This window comes from Chiloscyllium plagiosum, unplaced genomic scaffold (genome assembly GCF_037043375.1).
Source record: "Chiloscyllium plagiosum isolate Xiang-an unplaced genomic scaffold, Cpla_swu_hap1 HiC_scaffold_27, whole genome shotgun sequence".
In the NCBI taxonomy this organism is placed as follows: domain Eukaryota; kingdom Metazoa; phylum Chordata; class Chondrichthyes; order Orectolobiformes; family Hemiscylliidae; genus Chiloscyllium; species Chiloscyllium plagiosum.
The window spans coordinates 1,058,051-1,079,014 of NW_028270165.1; the positions used below are offsets into that span (position 1 = coordinate 1,058,051).

A 20,964-nucleotide genomic window follows, 5' to 3' on the forward strand; every position below is an offset into this window, starting at 1 on the left:
ACTGGAGGCTTGTGACTAGTGGAGTGCCAGAAGGATCGATGCTGGGCCCTCTACATTTTGTCATTTACATTAATGATTTGGATGCGAGCATAAGAGGTACAGTTAGTAAGTTTGCAGATGATACCAAAATTGGAGGTGCAGTGGACAGTGAAGAGGGTTACCTCAGATTACAACAGGATCTTGACCAGATTGGCCAATGGGCTGAGAAGTGGCAGATGGAGTTTAATTCAGATAAATGTGAAGTGCTGCATTTTGGGAAAGCAAATCTTAGCAGGACTTATACACTTAATGGTAAGGTCCTAGGGAGTGTTGCTGAACGAAGACACCTCAGAGTGCAGGTTCATATCTCCTTGAAACTGGCGTCGCAGATAGATAGAACTGTAAAGGTGGTGTTTGGTATGCTTTCCTTTATTGGTCAGAGTATTGAGTACAGAAGTTGGGAGGTCATGTGGCGGTTGAACAGGACATTGGTTAGGCCACTGTTGCAATATTGTGTGCAATTCTGGTCTCCTTCCTATTGGAAAGATTTTGTGAAACTTGAAAGAGTTCAGAAAAGATTCACAAGGATGTTGCCAGGGTTGGAGGATTTGAGGTATAGGGAGAGGCTAAACAGGTTGGGGCTATTTTCCCTGGAGCGTCGGAAGCTGAGGTCTACAAAGGGGCATGGATAGGATAGATAGACAAAGTCTTTTCCCTGGGGTGGGGGAATCCAGAAGTCAAGGGTATAGGTTTAGGGTGAGAGGGGAAAGATATAAAAGAGACCTACTGGGAAACTTTTTCACACAGAAAGTGGTAAGTGTATGGAATGAGCTGCCAGAGGAAGTGGTGGAGGCTGGTACAATTGTAACATTTAAGAGGCATTTGGATGGGTACATGAATAGGAAGGGTTTGGAGGGATATGGGCCAAATGCTGGCAGGTGGGACTAGATTGGGATGGGATACTGGTCGGCATGGACGGGTTGGACCGAAGGGTCTGTTTCCATGCTGGTTCAACAAAAGCCATTCATGCTCTTCGCTGTCTGCAAAAATGGCGCAAATCCTTCTTCAAATGGACCAATGAGAAGCCAATTGTTGACTTGCAGCAACTGAAGAAAGTGAGTGAATCCAGGGAGGGGACAGAGTCGGGAAACGTTGGTCCAGGTCTGTATCTCAATTGGCAAACACATGGCAAATGCAGTCCCACAGTGTGAAGTTATAGCCTCAGTTATGAACAAATAACTGCTGAAAGGAGGTGCGTTGTTTAAATGGTGACATATTGGGATGTGGAGAAAGTGAGGACTGCAGATGCTGGAGATGACAGTTGAAAAGTGTGGCACTGGAAAAGCACAGCAGATCAGACAGCATCCGAGAAGCAGGAGAATCAACGTTTCAGGCATGAGCCCTTCCTCAGGAATGATGTGTGAATGTAAAAAGTGGCCTCAGCATCCTTCCACACCAGTTGTCAGACAGGTGCAGCAAGCAATCAGCAAGGCAAGTGGTATATTAGCAAGAGGAAATGAGTTCAGAAGTCTCTGCAGTTAGGGGGTCATTGAATATATTCAAGGCTGAGTTCGTCTGATTTTAGAACAAGAAAGAAGTGGATGTTTCTGGGGGAAGGCAAGTAAAATGATTTTAAGACCAGTACAGAACAGTTAAAGGGTCATACAGCACAGAAACAGACCCTTCAGCCCAACTAGTCCATGCTGACTATATTCACAAACTAAACTAGTCCCACCTACCTGTGTTTGGCCCATTTCCCCTGAACCTTTCCTATTCATGTACTTATCCAAATGTCTTTTAAATGTTACACAACCAGCATCCACTATTTCCTCTGGACATTTATTCCACACACAAACCACTCTGTTTACAAAAAAGGTGCTCCTCATCTCTTATTAAAATCTTTCTCCTCTCACCTTAATTTGCGGCCTAATCTTGAAATGACACATGCCGTTCACCTTATCTATGCCCCTCATGGTTTTGGAAACCTCTATAAAGAGAACAAAGAACCCTACAGCACAGGAACAGGCCCTTCAGCCCTCCAAGGCTATGCTGATCGAGATTGTCTATCTAAACCTGCCGCCTATTTTCTAAGGATCTGTATCCCTTTGCTCCCTGCCGATTCATGTATCTGTCTAGATACATCTTAAATGACGCTATCGATCCCAGCCCTACTGCCTCCACTGTATGAGGCACCCACCACCCTCTGCGTAAAGAACTTTCCATGTAGATCTCCCTCAAACCTTTCCCCTCTCACTTTGAACTCGTGACTCCTAGTAATTAAGTCTTCCCCTATGGGGAAAAAAAAATTCTTCCTATCCACCCCTGTCTACATGCCTCATGGTTTTATAGGCCTCAATCAAGACCCCTCCTCAACCTCCTTATTTCCAATGAAAATACTCCTAATCTACTCAACCTCTCCTCATAGTTAGCGCTCTCCAAAACAGGCAACATCCTGGTGAACCTCCTCTGCACCCTCTCCAAAGCATCCACATCCTTTGGGAAATCTGGCGACCGGAATTGTACAGCAGTATTCCAAATGTGGCCGAACCAAAATCTTATATAACTTTAACATGACCTGCCAGCTCTTGGACTCAATACTCTGTCCGATGATGGAAAGCATGTTGTATGCTGCCTTAACCACTCTACTGACAGACATTGCCATCTTCAGAGAACAATAGATCTGAACACCCAGATCTCTCTGTACATCAATTTCCCCCAGGACCTTCCCATTTAATGTATAGTTTGCTCTCGAATTGCACCTTCCAAAATGCATCACCTCGCATTTGTCTGGATTAAACTCCATTTCTCTTCCCAACTCTCCAATCTATATTCTGCAGTATCATCTGACAGTCCCCTTCACTATCTGATATTCCATCAATCTGAGCGTCATCTGCAAACATGCTAATGAGGCACCCGACACCTTCACCTTTCAACCTCCTGTGCTCCAGTGAAAAAAGTCCCAGCCTAACCTTCAATCGGTGTGAATTCTGTCTGGGTCCCAATGTCGAGTCAGCCTGACATTTTGGATAGAAAAGCTCTGCATTTAAATTACGTTCTTGAGAAAGTTACTGAAAACAGGTTCTGGGATTAACATACCAAAGAACAGAACCCCATTCTAAAAGATGGAAGATTTAATCTAAATTGTTTAATGTATCACATCTCCATGACACTGGACTCCTTTGGCTATAAATTCTGTGATCATGATCTTATTCTCCACAACCACCTGATAAAAGAGCAGAACTCCAAAAGCTAGTGCTTTCATGTTATGGCAGTAGCGGGAGGTGTGGGCTGTATTCACTAGAAACAATGAAGCAGTTAGATACCACACATTTGAGGGGGAAGGGTGTATTACATGACCTCCCAACTCCTATACTGAATGCTCTGAGCAATGAAGGAAAGCAAACCAAACGCCTTCTTCACTATTCTATTCACCTGAGACTCCACTTTCAAGGAACTATGAACCTGCACTCCAAGGTCTCTTTATTTTGCAACATTCCCCTAACTGCATCAGTCCTGCCTGGATTGCTTGACCAAAATGCAAACCTCAGGCTTCTCTAAATTAAACTCCAACTGACACTCCTCGGCTCATCAGCGATCCCAAAAAGTCTAATTTATAGTGAACTCTCTTTCCTCTATTATTCCCTAGAAGCGGAAAATCTCCATCCCACACTCTCTCCGTCCGTTTTCACTTTGTTGAAAGTGGAAGAATGGGATTGAGAAACTGATCAGCGATGATTGAATGGAATGAGCAGAACTGGTGGTCTAATTTCTGCTCCTATGTCTTGTGGTCTCTTGCTGTCCTGGACACCGTGAGAGAGAATTGGGACCAGCATTGAACCGATCATGACTGGATATGGATCTACCTGCATCTCGGTGGATGGGCTGGGACTTTTTTCACTGGAGCATAGGAGGTGGAGATGTGACCTTATCAAGGTTTATAAAATCATGAGGGGAGAGATGAGGTGAATGACAGGTATCCTTTCCCTAGGCTGGGGGTTTCAAGATGAGGGAGCAAATTTTGAATGTGAGAGGAGAAAGAGATTTTAAAAAGACTTGAAGGGCACAATATGTTTTATATACAGAGTGTGGTTCACGTGTGGACTGAATATCCAGAGGAAGTGGTGGGTGCAGGTACAGTTACAAGGTTTAAAAGACATTTGGATAATTACATGATTAGGAAATGTTCAGAAGGGTATGGGACAAAACACTGGCAGGTGGGACTGGTTTAGCTGGTGAACATAGTCAGCATGGACTAGTTGGACTGAAGGGTCTGTTTCTGTGCTTGTATGGTTCTGTAACTCGGTTCTGTACTTGTCTCAAGACCATTTTCTTGCCTTCCCCATAAACATCCACATAAAAATCAGATGAACTCAGCCTTGAATATATTCAATGACCTGAAAATGTGTTGCTGGAACAGCGCAGCAGGTCAGGCAGCATCCAGGGAACAGGAGAATTGACGTTTGATTCCTAAAGAAGGGCTTATGCCTGAAACGTCGATTCTCCTGTTCCCTGGATGCTTCGACGTTTCAGGCATAAGCCCTTCTTTAGGAATCAAACGTCAATTCTCCTGTTCCCTGGATGCTGCCTGACCTGCTGCGCTGTTCCAGCAACACATTTTCAGCCCTGATCTCCAGCATCTGCAGACCTCACTATCTCCTCAAATATTCAATGACCCCCCAACTGCAGGAAGACATCCCCGCTTCTGAACTTAATTCCTCTTGCTAATACACCACTTGCCTTGCTCATTGCCTGCTGCACCTGTCTGACAACTGGCACAGATGGGCACTGATGCCCCCTGAACATCCACGCATCACTCTTGATGAAGGGCTTGCGCCCAAAACCTCGACTGTCCTACTGCTCGGATGCTGCTTGACCTACTGCGCTTTTCCAGCACCACACTTTTTGACTCTAATCTCCAGCATTTCCAGTCCTCACTTTCTCCACATCCCAATATATCACCATTTAAACAATATACCTTTCTACTTTTTTTCACAGCAAAGGCTGTAACTTTACGTTGGGGTACTGTATTTGCCAACTGTGGCCTTCTCTACGTCGGGGAGCACGAGCATAAACTTGGGTAACGGTTCGCCGAGCATCGCAGCAAGGTCTGCAGAGGCCGACCGGACCTCCCAGTCACCACCCATTTTCATTCCCCTTCCCACTCCCTTTCTGACATGACCATTTTTGGCCCCATCCATTGCCACAACAAACCAAAGTGCAAATTGGAGGAACAACATCTCATCTTCCACCTGAGCAGTCCACAGCCCGAAGGACTCAACAGTGAGTTCTCCAATTTCAAATAACCTCCCTTCCGAGCCCCTGCCCCTCCACCTCCTTGCCACCAACTAGGATCCTTCCTCACATTCACCAACCAGGTCGTACCCTCTACCTATTTACACCTATCCCCAGTTCATCACCCTGCCCTCAGCATACCCTTGTTTTGCAGCTCTCCCTATACTCACCCCCAGTCCTGAACAAGGGTTATACTCGAAACGTCGACTTCTCCACCTCCTGATACTGCCTGGCTTGCTGCATTCTTCCAGACTCCTGCTTGTCTGTTTTGCCATTTGAGACACAGGCATGGACTAACTTTTCCAGAGTCTATCCCCTCGCTGGATTCATTCCCATTCCTTTCAGTTGCTCCAAGTCAACAATTGAACCCCAGAATGAAACGTAAATGGAAAAGGGGGTGAGAAAAGAGAGTGCTGTACTCACAGATGTTGGACAGAGGAAGGAAGTTGCAGTCTGAGGTGAAGCTCAATCTTCATTCAGTGTGAGAGGAGGAGCAGGACCTTAAGAAGCTCATGGTCCACCTTCCGCTTTCAGACAATAGGGGAGCTCCAATTGGCATGAGGACAACTCTCCGTCTGGTCCTCCAGTGCTCCTTATTTGTCCATCAAAAGTAGGTCTCGCCCCTTTTCTGCCGACAGCGAGGAACATGCCCAATGTTTTGGTGACACCGGCAAACATGTGCCCTGCTTGTTGACATTGAGGAGTGTACACAATATGCTCTGTAGCAATGCTGACGTTATTGACAAATTTTAAGTGTCCATATGCCTCAGAGAACAAAAAGGATTAGAGCCATAATTTGTTTTACACTATGTGCCTCGATATTTTATTGCTTTTGCATTTGTCTGGCTGCTCAATGTTTTTATGTCTTTTCCTCAGTGTTGGGGTGAAGTTCACAACTAGAGGGCATAGGTTTAGGGCGAGAGCAGAAAGATATAAAAGGTACCTAAGGGGCAACGTTTCCATGCAGAGGGTGGTGCTTGTATGGAATGAACTGCCAGAGGAAGTAGTGGAAGCTGGTATAATTACAGCATTTAAAAGGCATCTGGATGGGTCTATGAATAGGAAGGGTTTAGAGGGATATGAGCCAAGTGCTGACAAATGTGACTAGATTAATTTAGGATATTTGGCTGACATGGACAGGTTGGACCAAATGGGTCTGTTTCCGTGCTATACATCTCTATGACTCTAAATAATAAAAAGTATATTTTCCAAGTAACAAACTATACCCAGTTAAAAATCACACAACACCAGGTTATAGTCCAACAGGTTTAATTGGAAGCACACTAGCTTTCGGAGCGATGCTACTTCATCAGCTGATTAAACCTGTTGGACTATAACCTGGTGTTGTGTGATTTTTAACTTTGTACATCCCTGTCCAACACTGGCATCTCCAAATCATAACTATACCCATATTAACAAGGTTTAGTACACCACACACTTGACCAACCATTCTCAACAGATCCTGCCCCTTCAATGCCTGAGGAACATAGACATGCTGGTGCATAATCTCCTTCACTAGTATTTACACACTACCCTCAGCAATTGCACAAGTAACAGCAAAGGGCAAACAGCACAAGGATTAAACAAAGTGAGGGGTAAACAGCACAAGCGCCAGTAAAAGCAGATGGAAAGTGAGTGTAAAATGTCACTATGACAGGACAGGACCCACATTCCTTCCCCTCCGTCCCCCCCACAACCTGCCTCACCTTTCACCTCCCGGGCCCAGTACCTTCCAGGTGGCCCCATAGTTGACACAGGGGCCGCCCCACGACCAGTAGAACTCCACCACCCAGGCGGCCGACGAGTTCCCAAGCAGGCCCTTAACCCCATCCGCCTCCAGAATGCTCACCGGCTCCTGCCTGCTGTACAGCCGGCCGGTGTGGCCGTGACACAGCAGCTGCGCCAGGAAGGCGGCGGTGCCCACTGACGGGTCTCTGTCCCGGGCCGCCCTCCCGCCGCTTCCCCGCTCGAGCGACTTCTCCTCCCAACCGCCTTCGCCCCCGCGTGACGTCTGCACGGGGGGATGGGCGGGGCCGGGGAGCCTCACCGTCACCAAGCAACAGCCACCTCGCGCTACAACTGCTCATTCACAAAAACAAACTCACCTGTCTCGCTCTGCAGCTGCAGGGGGGACACTGCCACGTTTCCAGGAGCCCTGTCTACATTGGGAAAGCTCACGGCTCAATTTAAACAGATATTCCTACATCTAACGGAACGGCTTCATATCTAAAGGGGGCAATCTGCATTTTAAAAGGGACGTGGACATTTTAACGGGTATTTCTGCAAATAAAGAGGTTTAAATGGACGAGATTACATTTCAAAGGGATGTGGGCACATTCAAAGGGATATCTTCATGTGTAAAATGACGCAGTTATATCTAAATGAATCTACATTTCGAAGAGACGTTGCCCTATTTATAAGTAGAGACAATAGGTGTGAATTCTGTCTGTGTCCCAATGTTGAGTCAGACTGACATTTTTTCTTAGAAAAGCTCTGCATTTAAATTACATTCTTGAGAAGGTAAGTTATAGATTCGGGTGTAGGTTAGGGAGAATTGGCCGTGCTAAATTACCTTCCCATAGTGACCAGGGATGTACAGGTTAGGGTGGCTTGGCCATGGGAAATACGCAGTAAGGGGTTGGGTATGGGTTGGATACTCTTCAGAGGGCCAGAGAGGAATCAATGGGCTGAATGGCCCGCTTCCACATTGTCAGAATTCGATGACCCTCCCCACCAAAGGAGCATTTTGTCTGCATCTATCCTGTCAAGCCCCTTTCAGAATTCTACCAGTTTCAATAAAGGTATACAGCACAGAAACAGACCCTTCGGTCCAATTCGTCCATGCCGACCAGGATTCCAAACTAAACCAGTCCCACTTGCCTGCATTTGGCCCATATCCCTCTAACCTTTCCATTCACGTACCCATCCAAATGCTGTTTCAATGTTGTCACTGTACCTGCATCTACCACATCCTCAGCAAGTTCATTCCACGTGCAAATCACCCTCTTTCAAAATGTTGCCCCTCCGGTTCCTTTTAAATCTCTCTCTTCACATTAAAAAAAAATGCCCCCTAGTTTTGAGCTCGCCGACGCTAAGCAAGAGCCCTTTGTTATTCACCTTACCTCCAATCCTCATGATTTTATCAATCTCAATGAGGTCACCACCCCCCCCCCCCAACTTCCTGTGCTCCAGTGAATAAAGTCCCAGCCTCTCCTTATAACCTCAAACCCTCCAGTCCTTACAACATCCTGGTAAATCTTTATAAAACCCTCTCTAATAGTATTCTTCCTATTGCAGGGCCAACAGAACTGTACTGAGTACTGAGTGTTACATATTAATGAACCAAAGCCCACACCCATTCTTTGAGATGAAGACTATCTAAGTTTGTTCAATATATTCTATCAGTTGCATGACACTGATGTTTTGATATAAGTTCTGTGTCTTATGATGCTGTTCCATGAGGCTTATGTGTTGATGAGGCAAGATGGAACAGATGAGGCGATGGAGAATTACAAATCACATAGGAAGGATTTAAAGAGAGAGTTAAGAAGAGCAAAGAGAGGACAGGAGCAGCCTTTAGCAAATAGAATACAGGAAATCGCTCAAGCTTTCTATAGATATGTGAGGAATAAAAGGATGATTAGGGTAGGAATAGGGCCAGTCAAAGACAGAAGTGAGAAGTTGAGCATGGACCCTGTATCGGTGTTCACTCAGGAAAAGAATGAGGTAAGAGATATTAGACTCGAAAGGATCGAGGTTAGTTACACACAGGTGTTATCAATTTGAGAAGGAGTGAAAGTAGACAAGTCCCCTGGGCTGGATGGGATTTATCCGAGGATTCTCTGGGAAGCTAGGGAGGAGATAGCAGAGCCTTTGGCTTTGATATTTGAGTCGTCATTGTCTACGGGTTTAGTACCCGAGGACTGGAGGATTGCAAATATTGTGCCCTTGTTCAAGTAGGGCAGCAGAGATGACCCAGGTAATTATAGACCAGTGAGCCTTACTTCTATTGTAGAAAAGATTTTGGAAAGGATTATAAGAGAAGATTTAAAATCATCTAGTAAGCAACAATTTGATTTCAGACAGTCAACATGGTTTCGTGGAGGGCAGGTCGCGTCTCACAAATCTCATTGAGTTCTTTGAGAAGGTAGATGTAGATGAGGGTAGGGCAGTTGATGTGGTATACTTGGACTTCAGTAAAGCCTTTGATCAGGTTCCACATGGTAGGCTGATGGAGAAAATGCAGAGGCATTGAATTGATTTACCAGGATGTTGCCTGGTCTGGAGGGAAGGTGTTATGAGGAAAGGCTGAGAGACTTGGGCCTTTTCTCATTGGAAAGGCAGCGGCTAAGGGGGGATTTGATAGAGACATACAAGATGATCAGAGGATTAGATAGGGTAGACAGAGAAAGACGTTTTCCTAGGATGATCACGTCAGCGTGTACAAGGGGGTATAACTACAAATTGAGGGGGGGTAGCTTTAAGACAGATGTCAGAGACAAGTTCTTTACACAGAGTGGGAAGGGAGCGGAATGCCCTACCTGCTAAGGTAGTCAACTCAGCCACATTCGGGAGATTTAAACAATCCTTACATAAGTGCATGGATGATTTTGGGATAGTGTAGGGGAACAAGAATAGTTCACAGGTCGACGCAACATCGAGGGCCGAAGGGCCTGGTTCTGCGCTGGATTGTTCTATGTTCTTTGTTCTAAACTTAGTGCAGGAGGCTGAAAGAAATGAGCAGCTTTAAAACAAAAACTTCTTGGAGCTCAAAGCTTTCAATGAGAGTCTGAGCCCGGTGGTAAGTTCAGGTAACCTTTATTGCAACCCAACTTTGTTACAGCTTGAGATCCCCCCAGCAAAAAGGCAGAGAAAAAAGTAGTTGCTTTTTGAACAGCTCAAGGTCAAAGTGCACACACCACACCTCCCCTTGTCCGACCCCCCCTCACTGTCTTTACTATTGGCCAGCAGCAAGTTGTCCCTTTGTAATTGGATCCTTGGTAAAGCCGTAACCCGGAGGAAGTATTGCCTAACTCAGCAATTTCAACCCATACCTTGTCTCCAAGTAAGTTTCTCCCCACTCCTTTGCCAGGAAGGGGCAGTGTAGAGTCAACCAGACTGCTGTGGGTCTGGAGTCACGTGTAGGCCAGACCGGGTAAAGGATGCAGCTGGAACAACCAAGTGAATCCTTTCCCACAATGGCGGTTCCCTTCCCTAACAAGGGAGAGAGTGAATCAGATGGGGGCTTTCTCCCCCGCACCACCCCCTCCCTGAAACAGTCTCATCGTTAGATTCCCAACTCCACATTTCTGACCGAATACCAATTCTGCCATCTGTCGGGGAGGGATTCAAACCCGGAGTCCCTGGAACTGGGTTGATGGTCCAATCGATAATAGCACTCGGCTGTCACTCCTTCAATCGCCCTGCGATGGCACGTGAACTCGCTGGTGGCTCCGCAGGTGGGAGGAGCGGGTGAAGCCCTTGCCGCACTGAGAGCAAGTGAACGGCCTCTCCCCGGTGTGGATCCGCTGGTGGGTCAGCAGGTTGGAGGAATCGCTAAAGGCCTTGCCACACTCGGGGCAGCTGAAGGGTCTCTCCCCGGTGTGGATCCGCTGGTGGCTCCGCAGGTTGGAGGAGCAGGTGAAGCCCTTCCCGCACTGAGAGCAGGTGAACGGCCTCTCTCCCGTGTGGACCCGCTGGTGGATCAGCAGAGTGGAGGAATTGCTGAATGCCTTCCGGCACAGAGCAGGCAAAGGGCCTCTCCTCTGTGTGGATCCGCTGGTGCCTCATCAGGTAGGTGATGTCGGTAAAGGCCTTCCCACACTCGGGGCAGCTGAAGGGCCTCTCCCCTGTGTGCGCCCGCTGGTGCCTCATCAGGGAGGAGACGTCGGTATAGGCCTTCCCGCATTCAGGGCAGCTGAAGGGCCTTTCCCCAGTGTGGATCCGCTGGTGCCTCATCAGGGAGGAGACATCGGTGAAGGCCTTCCCACACTCGGGACAGCTGAAGTGCCTCTCCCCTGTGTGGATCCGCTGGTGCCTCAGCAGGGCGGAGACTTCGGTAAAGGCCTTCCCGCACTCAGGGCAGCTGAAGGGCCTCTCTCCTGTGTGGACATGCTGGTGGCTCAGCAGGGTGGAGGAATACCTGAAGCCCTTCCCGCACTCTGGGCAGCTGAAGGGCCTCTCCCCCGTGTGATCCTACTGGTGGGCCAACAGGTGGGAGGAATGTCTGAAGGCCTTCCCACAATCAGTGCAGGGGAATGGCCTCTCCCCGGTGTGACTGCGCCGATGAGTCTCCAGGGCAGACGGGACACGGAAGCCTTTCCCACAGTCGCCACACTTCCACGGTTTCTCCATGGGGTGGGATTCCTCAGGTTTCTCCATGGCCACAGCTTCAGCTGCACACAAACACGTGTAGAGCCCCTCCGTGCCGTGAAATCCCCTTTCCAGGCCGTATAACAGTTTCAGGCTCCACACAGTGCGCGGCAACAGTGGGGTCTCTCGTCCAGTCCCACTGATGCTGAAAACGTCCTCAAACAGGAACCAAAAAGCGTTGATCCCTCTCACAGAAATCACAGTCAAAAATCGTTGCGGTCCCGATGGATTGAGTGACTGTCAGACATTGACATCAAAGTGAGGATTGCAGACGCTGGACAGTCAGTCGAAAAGCAGAGCAGGTCAGGCAGCATCCGAGGAGCAGGAGCGTCAATGTTTCGAGCGTAAGCCCTTCATTTGTTGATTTTGAAACTTCAGTCTTCAGATTTTCAAATACTCTGCAAAAAGGGATTACAAAAGGGATCATCAGTGCAGGGTAGAAATTCAGAAAAAGCAATTCTACTTTCTGTGGAATATTCTTTTGTTATTCCACAAAATTGAAAGCACCATCCCACTCTCTCTCTCCCTCTGCTCTAACTAATTCCCCTGAAGGTGCTGATTCAGGATCTTACTGGGGAAGAAAAAGCAAAAACATCAAGACTGACATCTCTCTGAATTTTGGATACCTCCACCTGAAAGTTAATATCTTTCACAACGCTGGGATCCTGCTGAGAGTGAGCAGGTCTGATTTTGGGAAGCAAAAAAAAAGTGTCAATTCAGGGTAAACCTGCAATGCAGCTTCTTGAGGAAGGACCAGACACGAAATGGTTAACGACCCCAGGAAGGTGGGAGCAAAATGAGACATCAAGGCATTAACACCGACACACTTCAGTCAAACTCTTCTCCTGCTTCCAGTCAGGAGAAAGTGAGGACTGCAGATGCTGGAGATCAGAGCTGAAAATGTGTTGCTGGAAAAGCGCAGAAGGGCTCATGCCCGAAACGTCAATTCTCCTGCTCCTTGGATGCTGCCTGACCTGCTGCACTTTTCCAACAACACATTTTCAGCTGCTTCCAGTCAGGGCAAAACATGCTCTGAAAGTTCAGCCTTGGAATGGCCCCTTCCAGGTTTTACTTCCCACCCATATGGTGGTCACAGTCGCAGGGCGCTCAGCTTGGGTCCAACTGTACCATTGTCAATTGATTGACCGCACCAATCAAAAGTGGGGGAAAAGGAGGAGAGAATCCTGGAATCCCAACAAAAGGAGTGGACCCTGTCCAGTTGGGTTTTTGAATCTTGCTGTTGTTCTAATGTTAATCTTATTACAGATACTTGAACTATGAGGAGGGACATGTGGGGGATCGCCTATCTCCTCACCTTTCTGATCACGTACAACATCCTGATGGGGAAAGCCACTAAGCATCGATGTGATTAGGAATGATCAGAGATTATCCACCACCTATGCCGAGGAGATGTCGTCCAGTGCACCGGACCAGACGCCTTTGACGTGTGGAACGTAATGAAGATTGATTATTGCAATGGACTCTTACATCAGAAAGACCAGATGGTCCATCTGGACAGTAGAAATCAGTGGGAGTTATGTCTTTTTGATTTTACCTGCAGATGAAAGCCTAGTGAGGATAAAAGTGATCAACCCCGTTATTATGGTAAATATTTTAAGGGCGCCCAGGAACACCATCACTTTTTGTAGGACGGACCGACTCGAGAAAAGGGAAGCCTGATAGGCGAAACTCCTCAATCCACAAACAACTTATTTATACAGGCCCACAGAACGCTCTTCACCCCAGAGGCAATAGTATGTTACTCCTCTCTATCGGGAGATGACTTACTTGCCCCGTCGCCAGTCCCCGATTCCATTCTATTCATCAGACTCCCTACTGCCGACCCTCCGCAGAGAAATACAGTATCACTTTCCAACACCATATGAGCCTCGTGCTACCTGTTTGCTGACATCTTTTCACTCTACTGCATGGTCATATGAGAATTGCTTTAATGGAACCGGCTATGGGTGTGCAATTGTTCATGTTCCACATAACAGCACCTGCCTACTTGAGACCTGTCACGCCCACTCGTGCAAGACAAAAGGAGCCTTATACCTCCTGCCCATATACAAAGATGGCTTGCGTTCCACCGGCTGGGGAACAACAGGCCTTATGCGTCATAAGTAACAATCCCCATCTCCATGTACACACCCAGAACGGAACTATTCCCTTGCACATTTATAGGTCTTTTCTCATTTCAGAATGTGATACTGTCACCACGACCATGTGCAATAGAGTTAAGGGTGAGCATAATGGGAACAGAATTCTGAGGACCATTGTCTACCAGATGTACAGCACAGAAATAGTCCCTTCTGTCCAACTCATCCATGCCGATCAGATATCCTCAATCACTAGTCCCATTTGACAGCACTTGGCCCATATCCCTCTAAACCCTTTCTATTCATATACCCAGCGAGATGCCTTTTAAATGCTGGAATTGTACCAGCCTCCACCACTTCCTCTGGCAGCTCATTCCTTAAATGCACCGCCCTCTGAATACAAGAGTAGCCCCTTAGGGCCCTTTTAAATCTCCCCCCAACCCTAAACCTATTACCCTCTAGTTCTGGACTCCCCCATTCCAGGGAAACACCTTGTCTATTTATCCTGTCCATGCCACTCATGATTTTATAGAAATCTGTAGGGTCTCCCCTCAGCCTTTGGTACTCAAGGGAAAACAGCCCCATCCTGATCAGCTCAAACCCTGACAATATCCTTGCCAATCTTTTCTTAACCCTTTCAAGTTTCACAACATCCATGACTCTATGACATCCTTCCTACAGCAGAGAGACCAGTACTGCACACAATATTCCAAATGTGGCCTAACCAATGTCCTGTACAGCTGCAACATAATCTCCCAAAGCCTGTACTCAGACGATTGGGAAAGTTTTCAAAGCCCACAAAAGACAACCGGAAAAACATTGAGGTATCAACACCCGGCGGGGGAGGGGGGAGTCGAGAAGGGAAGGGAAGCCAAAAGTGCTGGAGCCAAGGCAGAGGAAGAACAGAGGGTGCACAGCCGGCTTGAAGCTGCATTTGCTGTACTTATACCTGTTGCATTTACTTGTGGAAATCGGGTGCATTTTGAAAAGGAAAACAGAAAAGATATCTACTCCTCCCAATCTCTGTCCTCCTCACCTGGTAACTAACTCCCATACCTGAGTTGACAGGGTCTGCTCCCGCCCTGGATTCACTCCCGTTGCTACAAGTGAACAGATTTTCCCGCCCCAGGATTAGCCCAGACGGAGGGATTTTCATTCATTCAGTGTCACTTCCGCGTTGTGACGTCACGAAAGGAGCGGATGGGCGGGGCCAAGCGGGCGCACGCACTGCGCCTGCGCTGTCCTGCACCGTTTGTAAATATCCCTTCGCTTCAGAGAATCCCCACAGTGTGGGAGCAGGCCACTCGGCCCAACGACCCTCTGAAGGGGAACCCACCCAGACCCATTCCCCTACCGCTCTACATTACCCTGACAAATACACCTAACCTGCACATCCCTGGGCACTATGGCCAATCCCAATCAAGGCCAGTGAGCAATGTAGTGATGTGGGAAATGAACCTCACAGAATGATGGAGTCAAGGAGAGTAAATGTACCAGCAATTAAAACTGGATTGCAAAGATCATAAAAATGTAAACCGAAAACAGTGTGTCTGCATGTATGCTGCACTGTTACAAAAGTGAATGAATTGACTGCACACATTGAAGAGAATAATTATGATCTGAGACTCCCTACAGAGACATGGCTTCAGGACGACAAGGATTGGATCTTGAATATCGAGGGGGTAGTCAAACGGGAAGCTAGGTGAAGGTAGAGGATTGGCATTGCTAATGAAAACACCGATCACAGTAATCCGGTGTCAGGTCGGATTTCAGGTCCTGGTTTCTCTGTCCTCTGTTGATCTCCCTGTTCCCACAGAGTAAGATGTTGATCTGTTCTCAGCTCTGCTGAAGTTTTGATTCCTCAACACCCCCCACCCCCACCCCCTTTACACCTTCCAGAACAATACAACATTCAGTCAATCGAAACCCAATCCACTATCTCCCAGCCTGACAACCGACCAGACACAGAGTACAGTCATACCAGGGACTCAAACAAGAAAAGGTGAAACAAAAAAATAGAAATAAATAGGTGCTCATGCTTAATGTTTGTCAATAGGAAGTAAACCAGAAATAGGGGTCTCCCAGGATTCTGATAGTGCCCTATTTGAGGAATTCTCTTTGCTTTATATCTAACTATTAGTACCCAGCTATGACTTACAACAATATTTATGCCAACAGAAATAAAGCATCTGTTACCAAATAGACAAAGATACACAGCACGGAAATAAACTTTTTAGCTGTAAGCACACACAAGTCCATGGGGGTGAATTTGCATTTGCAGAATTATATTTTCAGATAAATTCTATTTTGCTCAAAAATGCACAATCTGCAAGCTGTCAGAACGTTGTATTTTATAAATTCCTACTTTAGAAACAGAACTAGTCAGATTCAAGTGGGGATAAAGACAGATTCTGACTTTTAACGCATTTTCTGAGCTGAGATTGGATTCAATTCCCTACAGTACGGAAACAGGTCCAACAGGTCCACACCAACCCTCCAAACAATAACCCACCAGGCCCCATTCCCCATATTTACCCCTGACCAGTGCATATAACACACTGGGCAATTTAAGCATGGCCAATTCACCTAACCTGCATACTTTTGGATTGTGGGAGGAAACCGGAGCACCTGGAGAAATCTCATGCAGACACGAGGAGAATGTGCAAACTCCACACAGACTGTGGCCAGTGGCTGGAATTGAACCTGGGTCCCAAGCGCTGTGAGGCAGAATTAAGAACCACTGAGCCACCATGCCACCCAGATGTTGTTACCTTTTGTTATAAAACCTTATGTTATCGAGATTTACATATGAATGATAGTTGCAACCCACTGTAAAAGATGGAAGAGGTAACAATCCAGGTTTGTTCAATATATCATTTCAGTGGCAGGACACTTTAATCTTCTTCCATAAATTCTGTGCCTTATGACCTTATACGCCACAACCACCTGATGATGGAGCAGTGCTCCGAAAGCTAGTACTTCCAAATAAACCCATTGGGCTATAATCTAGTGTTGTGATGTTTAACTTTGTCCAGGTTCAGGTGGATTGACCATGTTAAATTAGCCAGTGTTCAGTGTTGCGTAATTTCGGTTGGATTGGCTGTGCTAAATTACCCATGGTGTCCAGGTAGGTGCAGGTTAGAGTGGATTCGCTATGCTAAATTACCCACAGTGCTCAGTGATGTGCAGATGAGGTGGGTTAGCTATGGGAAATAGTTTCACAGTAATAAAAGCAGGAGTCAGCTATTTTGCCTATCTAGCCTGCCCCATTCTTCATTGCGATCACGGCCGATCTATCCATCGTCTCAGCTCCTTCTAGCAGCATTGCCCCAACTACCCTTAATTCCCCAACCATGCAAAAACCCATTTTGAATATACTTAGTGAAGAGAATTCCATAGATTCACTACACTCCAGGAAAAGCAGTAGTCCTCACTGTCTCCTCCTCATCTCTGTCCTAAATCTAATCCCCCTAGTCTGGAGGTCTGGTCTCACCCACCAGCAGCAATGACTGGATAGGGTACGGCTTCATCCCCACAGTGCAATGAATTCCCACTTTCCACCAAAATCCAGGATGTACTCACTCACTAAGTCGCTGTCTCACAAATGCAAGATTTCATTGTTACAACTTCTGCTCCCAGTAAGGACAAAACATCTTTGAAAGCTGCTCTGAAAGTTCAGTCTTCACAACTACACTTCTGCTTTCACCAAAGATGATTAGTGTCATACAGCACAGAAACAGACCCTTTGGTCCAATTCATCTGATCAGATCTCCAAAACTAATCTAGCCTCATTTGTCTGCATATGGCCCATATCCCTCTGAACCCTTCCCATTCATATTCCCATCCAGATGCTTTTTAAAATGTTGTAATTGTACCAGCCACAACCACTCCCTCTGGCAGCTCGTTCCATACATGCATCACTCTCTGCATGAAGTTGCCCCTCAGATCCCTTTGAAATCATTCCCCTCTCACCTCAAACAGGGTAGGACTCCCCTACCCTGGGGAAAAGACCTTGGGTATTCACCATATCCATGCCTCTTACAAACGTCTATAAGGTCACCCCTCAGACTCTGATGCTTCAGGTGAAGTTCGAAAATTTGAATTTAGGTTATTGTCAGATGCAACAAGTATATGCAGATTTTTACTAACCACAAAATGGCTTTTCAATTTAAAACAATACAACAAAATGGCTGAGAATAATGATTGAACTCTGAACTTGTCCTGCTGTTTTGCAGAATTAAGCTAAAATCCAAAGATAAGAGGACAATGGAGTCTGCTTAAAATGAACACTGACACATTAATTGACCAATTAAACTAACCTTGAGCTGCTACCATGCATGATGATTTATGTAATTAAGACTCCTTTCCCAGGAAATATCATTGGATTAACCTGCTGTAAATCATGTCACCTTATTATATTTGATTGGTATTTTCTTGTAATTAAGGCTGTACTGTGTCTTAAAAAAACTTAAATAAATAATGTGTAATTTTTGAATGTACTTGTACAACTTCACCATGGAACACAGAAGCTTTAACCACTGTGTTTCTGGACAGAATTGTGTCAAGCTGCCTTATTAAACTGATAGCCTTGCTTTGTGCAGACCGCATTCCATTGATTCTTTAGACCAATCTCGAACCAAAAAGACACTTAAGAGGGGTCTAGATCTTCACTCTGGATAAGTTAGCCTGGCCAATTAACCCTAACCTGCACATTCCTGGGCACTACAGGTAATTTAGCATGACCAATCCATTCCTGGACACGATGTGTAATTTAGCACAGCCAATTCACACAAACCAGCACCTCCCTGGACACAGTGAGCACTTTAGCATGGTCAATCCACCCTAACCTGTACAAAGTTAAAAAAAAAAAATCACACACCCAGGTTATCGTCCAACAGGTTTATTTGGAAGGACCAGCATTTGGAGTGCTGCTCCTTCATCAGGTGGTTGTGGAGAATAACATCATAAGGCACAGAATTTATAGAAAAACATTAGTGTCCAGCCACCGAAATGATATATTGAACAAACTTGGATCGTTAAGCCTTTCAGTGTGGTCTGCAGGTATCATTAATATGTAAATCCCAGAACTCCCTGAAAGACACTTTATTGAAATAACTTAAGGTTTTATAACAAAAGGTATCATCTCAGCTCAGACCATGCATTAAAGGTGTGAGATCAGAGTCTGTCTGTATTCTTCTGCTCCCAGTAAGGGCAAAACACTGGGCGCCTCCTATTAGAGCGCTTTAGGGAACATCTCCGGGACACCCGCACCAATCAACCACACCGTCCCGTGGCCCAACACTTCAACTTCCCCTCCCACTCTGCTGAGGACATGGAGGTCCTGGGTCTCCTTCACCGCCGCTCCCTCATCACCAGACACCAGATGAGGAAGAACGCCTCATCTTCCGCCTCGGAACACTTCAACCCCAGGGCATCAATGTGGACTTCAACAGTTTCCTCATTTCCCCTTCCCCCACCTCACCCTAGTTCCAAACTACCAGCTCAGCACTGTCTCCATGACTTGTCCGGACTTGTCCTACCTGCCTATCTCCTTTTCCACCTATCCACTCCACCCTCTCCTCCCTGACCTATCATCTTCATCCCCTCCCCCACTCACCGATTGTACTCTATGCTACTTTCTCCCGACCCCCACCCACCTCAGCTTATCTCTCCACGCTTCAGGCTCTCTGCCTTTATTCCTGAAGGGCTTTTGCCCAAAACGTTGATCTCGATGCTCCTTGGATGCTGCCTGAACTGCTGTGCTCTTCCAGCACCACTAATCCAGAATCTGGTTTCCAGCATCTGCAGTAATTGTTTTTACATCTTTGAAAGATGCTCAGAATGTCCAGTCTTCACAGCCACACTTCTGCTTTCACAGCATGGAAACAGACTTTACGGCCCAACTTGTCTGTGCTGACCACATATCTGAAATTAATCTAGTCCCGTTTGCCAGCACGTGACCCACACGACTCCAAACCATCCCGTTTCATGTACCCAGCCAGATGCATTTTAAACATAATCGTACCAGCCTCCACCAACTCTTCTTGCAGTTCGTTTCATACATGCACAACCGTCTATGTGAAAAAGTTGTCCTTCACGTCCCTTTTAAATCATTCCCCTCTCACCTCAAACATACGCCCTCCAGCTTTGGACTCCCCGAATCTGGGGAAATTCCTGATGAAGGGCTTTGCCCGAAACATCGATTTTCATGCTCCTCGGATGCTGCCTGACCTGCTGTGCTTTTCCAGTATCACTCTGATCTAAACTCTGGTTTCCAGCATCTGCAGTCCTCACTTTTGCCTAGGTCGAACCCTCTACCTGTCTACACCTATGCCCACTTCACTTCACCTTTATCTGCATCGCCCCCTACACTCATCCCCAATCCTGAAAAAGGGTTACACTGGAAACATTGACTTCTCCACCCCCTGGCTTGCTGTTCTTCCAGCCTCCCGCTTGTCTATTTTGCCAATTAAGACACAGACCTGGAGCACCGTTTCCAGAGTCTGTCCCCACCCCAACACACTCCCTTTCCTTTTAGTTGCTGCAAGTCAACAACCGAACCCAAAATGAAAATTAAATGGAAAAGATGGCAAGAGAAGAGAGCGCCGTACTCACAAAGAATGGATAGAGGAATTTGCAGTCTGGGATAAAGCTCAATCTTCATTCAGACACGAGCAGCAGCTTCGGAACCTCATTGTCCAACTTCCGCATTCAGACAACGGGGTGACTCTGATTGGCAGGAGGACCAACGTCCTTCCGGTCCTCCAGGACTCCCTATTGGGCAATCAAAAAAAGGTCGCGCGCCTTTTTTAACGCAGCGTGACGAGCATGCCCACTAGTTTGATGACACCGACAAACATGCGCAATGTGTTGCTGACACCGACAAACATGCGCAGTATGCTCTTTGGGATGTTGGTGTTTCTGACAGATTTTAAGTGTCCAAATGCCAACAGGGGGCCACAATTTTTTTTCCCCTGTGTTTCGACATTTTATTGCTTCCGCATTTTGTCTGACTCCTCAACATTTGTATGTCTTTTCACCTTGTTGGGAGAGAGTGTGCCCCAGTGAGCTGTCTGTGGGAAGGAGCTGTAAACAGATACACAGATGGAGAAACATTACACTATTCGCAGTAGGTGGTGACTGTACACGTTTCCTGAGTATGATCACACTTTCACTTGTTCATCAGAAACAGGGAGCTAAAAGGATACCAGAACTGCGGAGA

General features: G+C 46.6%; 1 protein-coding gene and 1 long non-coding RNA gene across 3 annotated transcripts in view; both read right to left on the reverse strand.

The window, feature by feature from the left end:
• The window catches only part of LOC148142801 (uncharacterized), a 270,385-nt gene that overhangs the window by 23,575 nt on the left and 225,846 nt on the right, over nucleotides 1–20,964 (reverse strand). Inside the window, exon 1 of one of the 2 annotated variants that reach the window (XR_015751032.1) lies at nucleotides 6,978–7,213. The exons of the other annotated variant lie outside the window; for it this stretch is intronic. This is a non-coding gene — a long non-coding RNA (uncharacterized LOC148142801). Of the gene's footprint in view, nucleotides 1–6,977; nucleotides 7,214–20,964 lie in introns of those variants that run through there. 2 annotated transcript variants of the gene reach the window in all.
• LOC148142802 (uncharacterized) overlaps nucleotides 10,686–20,964 on the reverse strand; it is a 98,717-nt gene continuing 88,438 nt past the window's right edge. The window contains exons 2-3 of the mRNA XM_087975688.1: nucleotides 11,086–11,376; nucleotides 10,686–11,003 (exon numbers count right to left, since the gene is read on the reverse strand). Coding sequence (XP_087831814.1) covers nucleotides 10,686–11,003; nucleotides 11,086–11,376 — 609 coding nt within the window. The remainder of the gene's footprint in view (nucleotides 11,004–11,085; nucleotides 11,377–20,964) is intronic.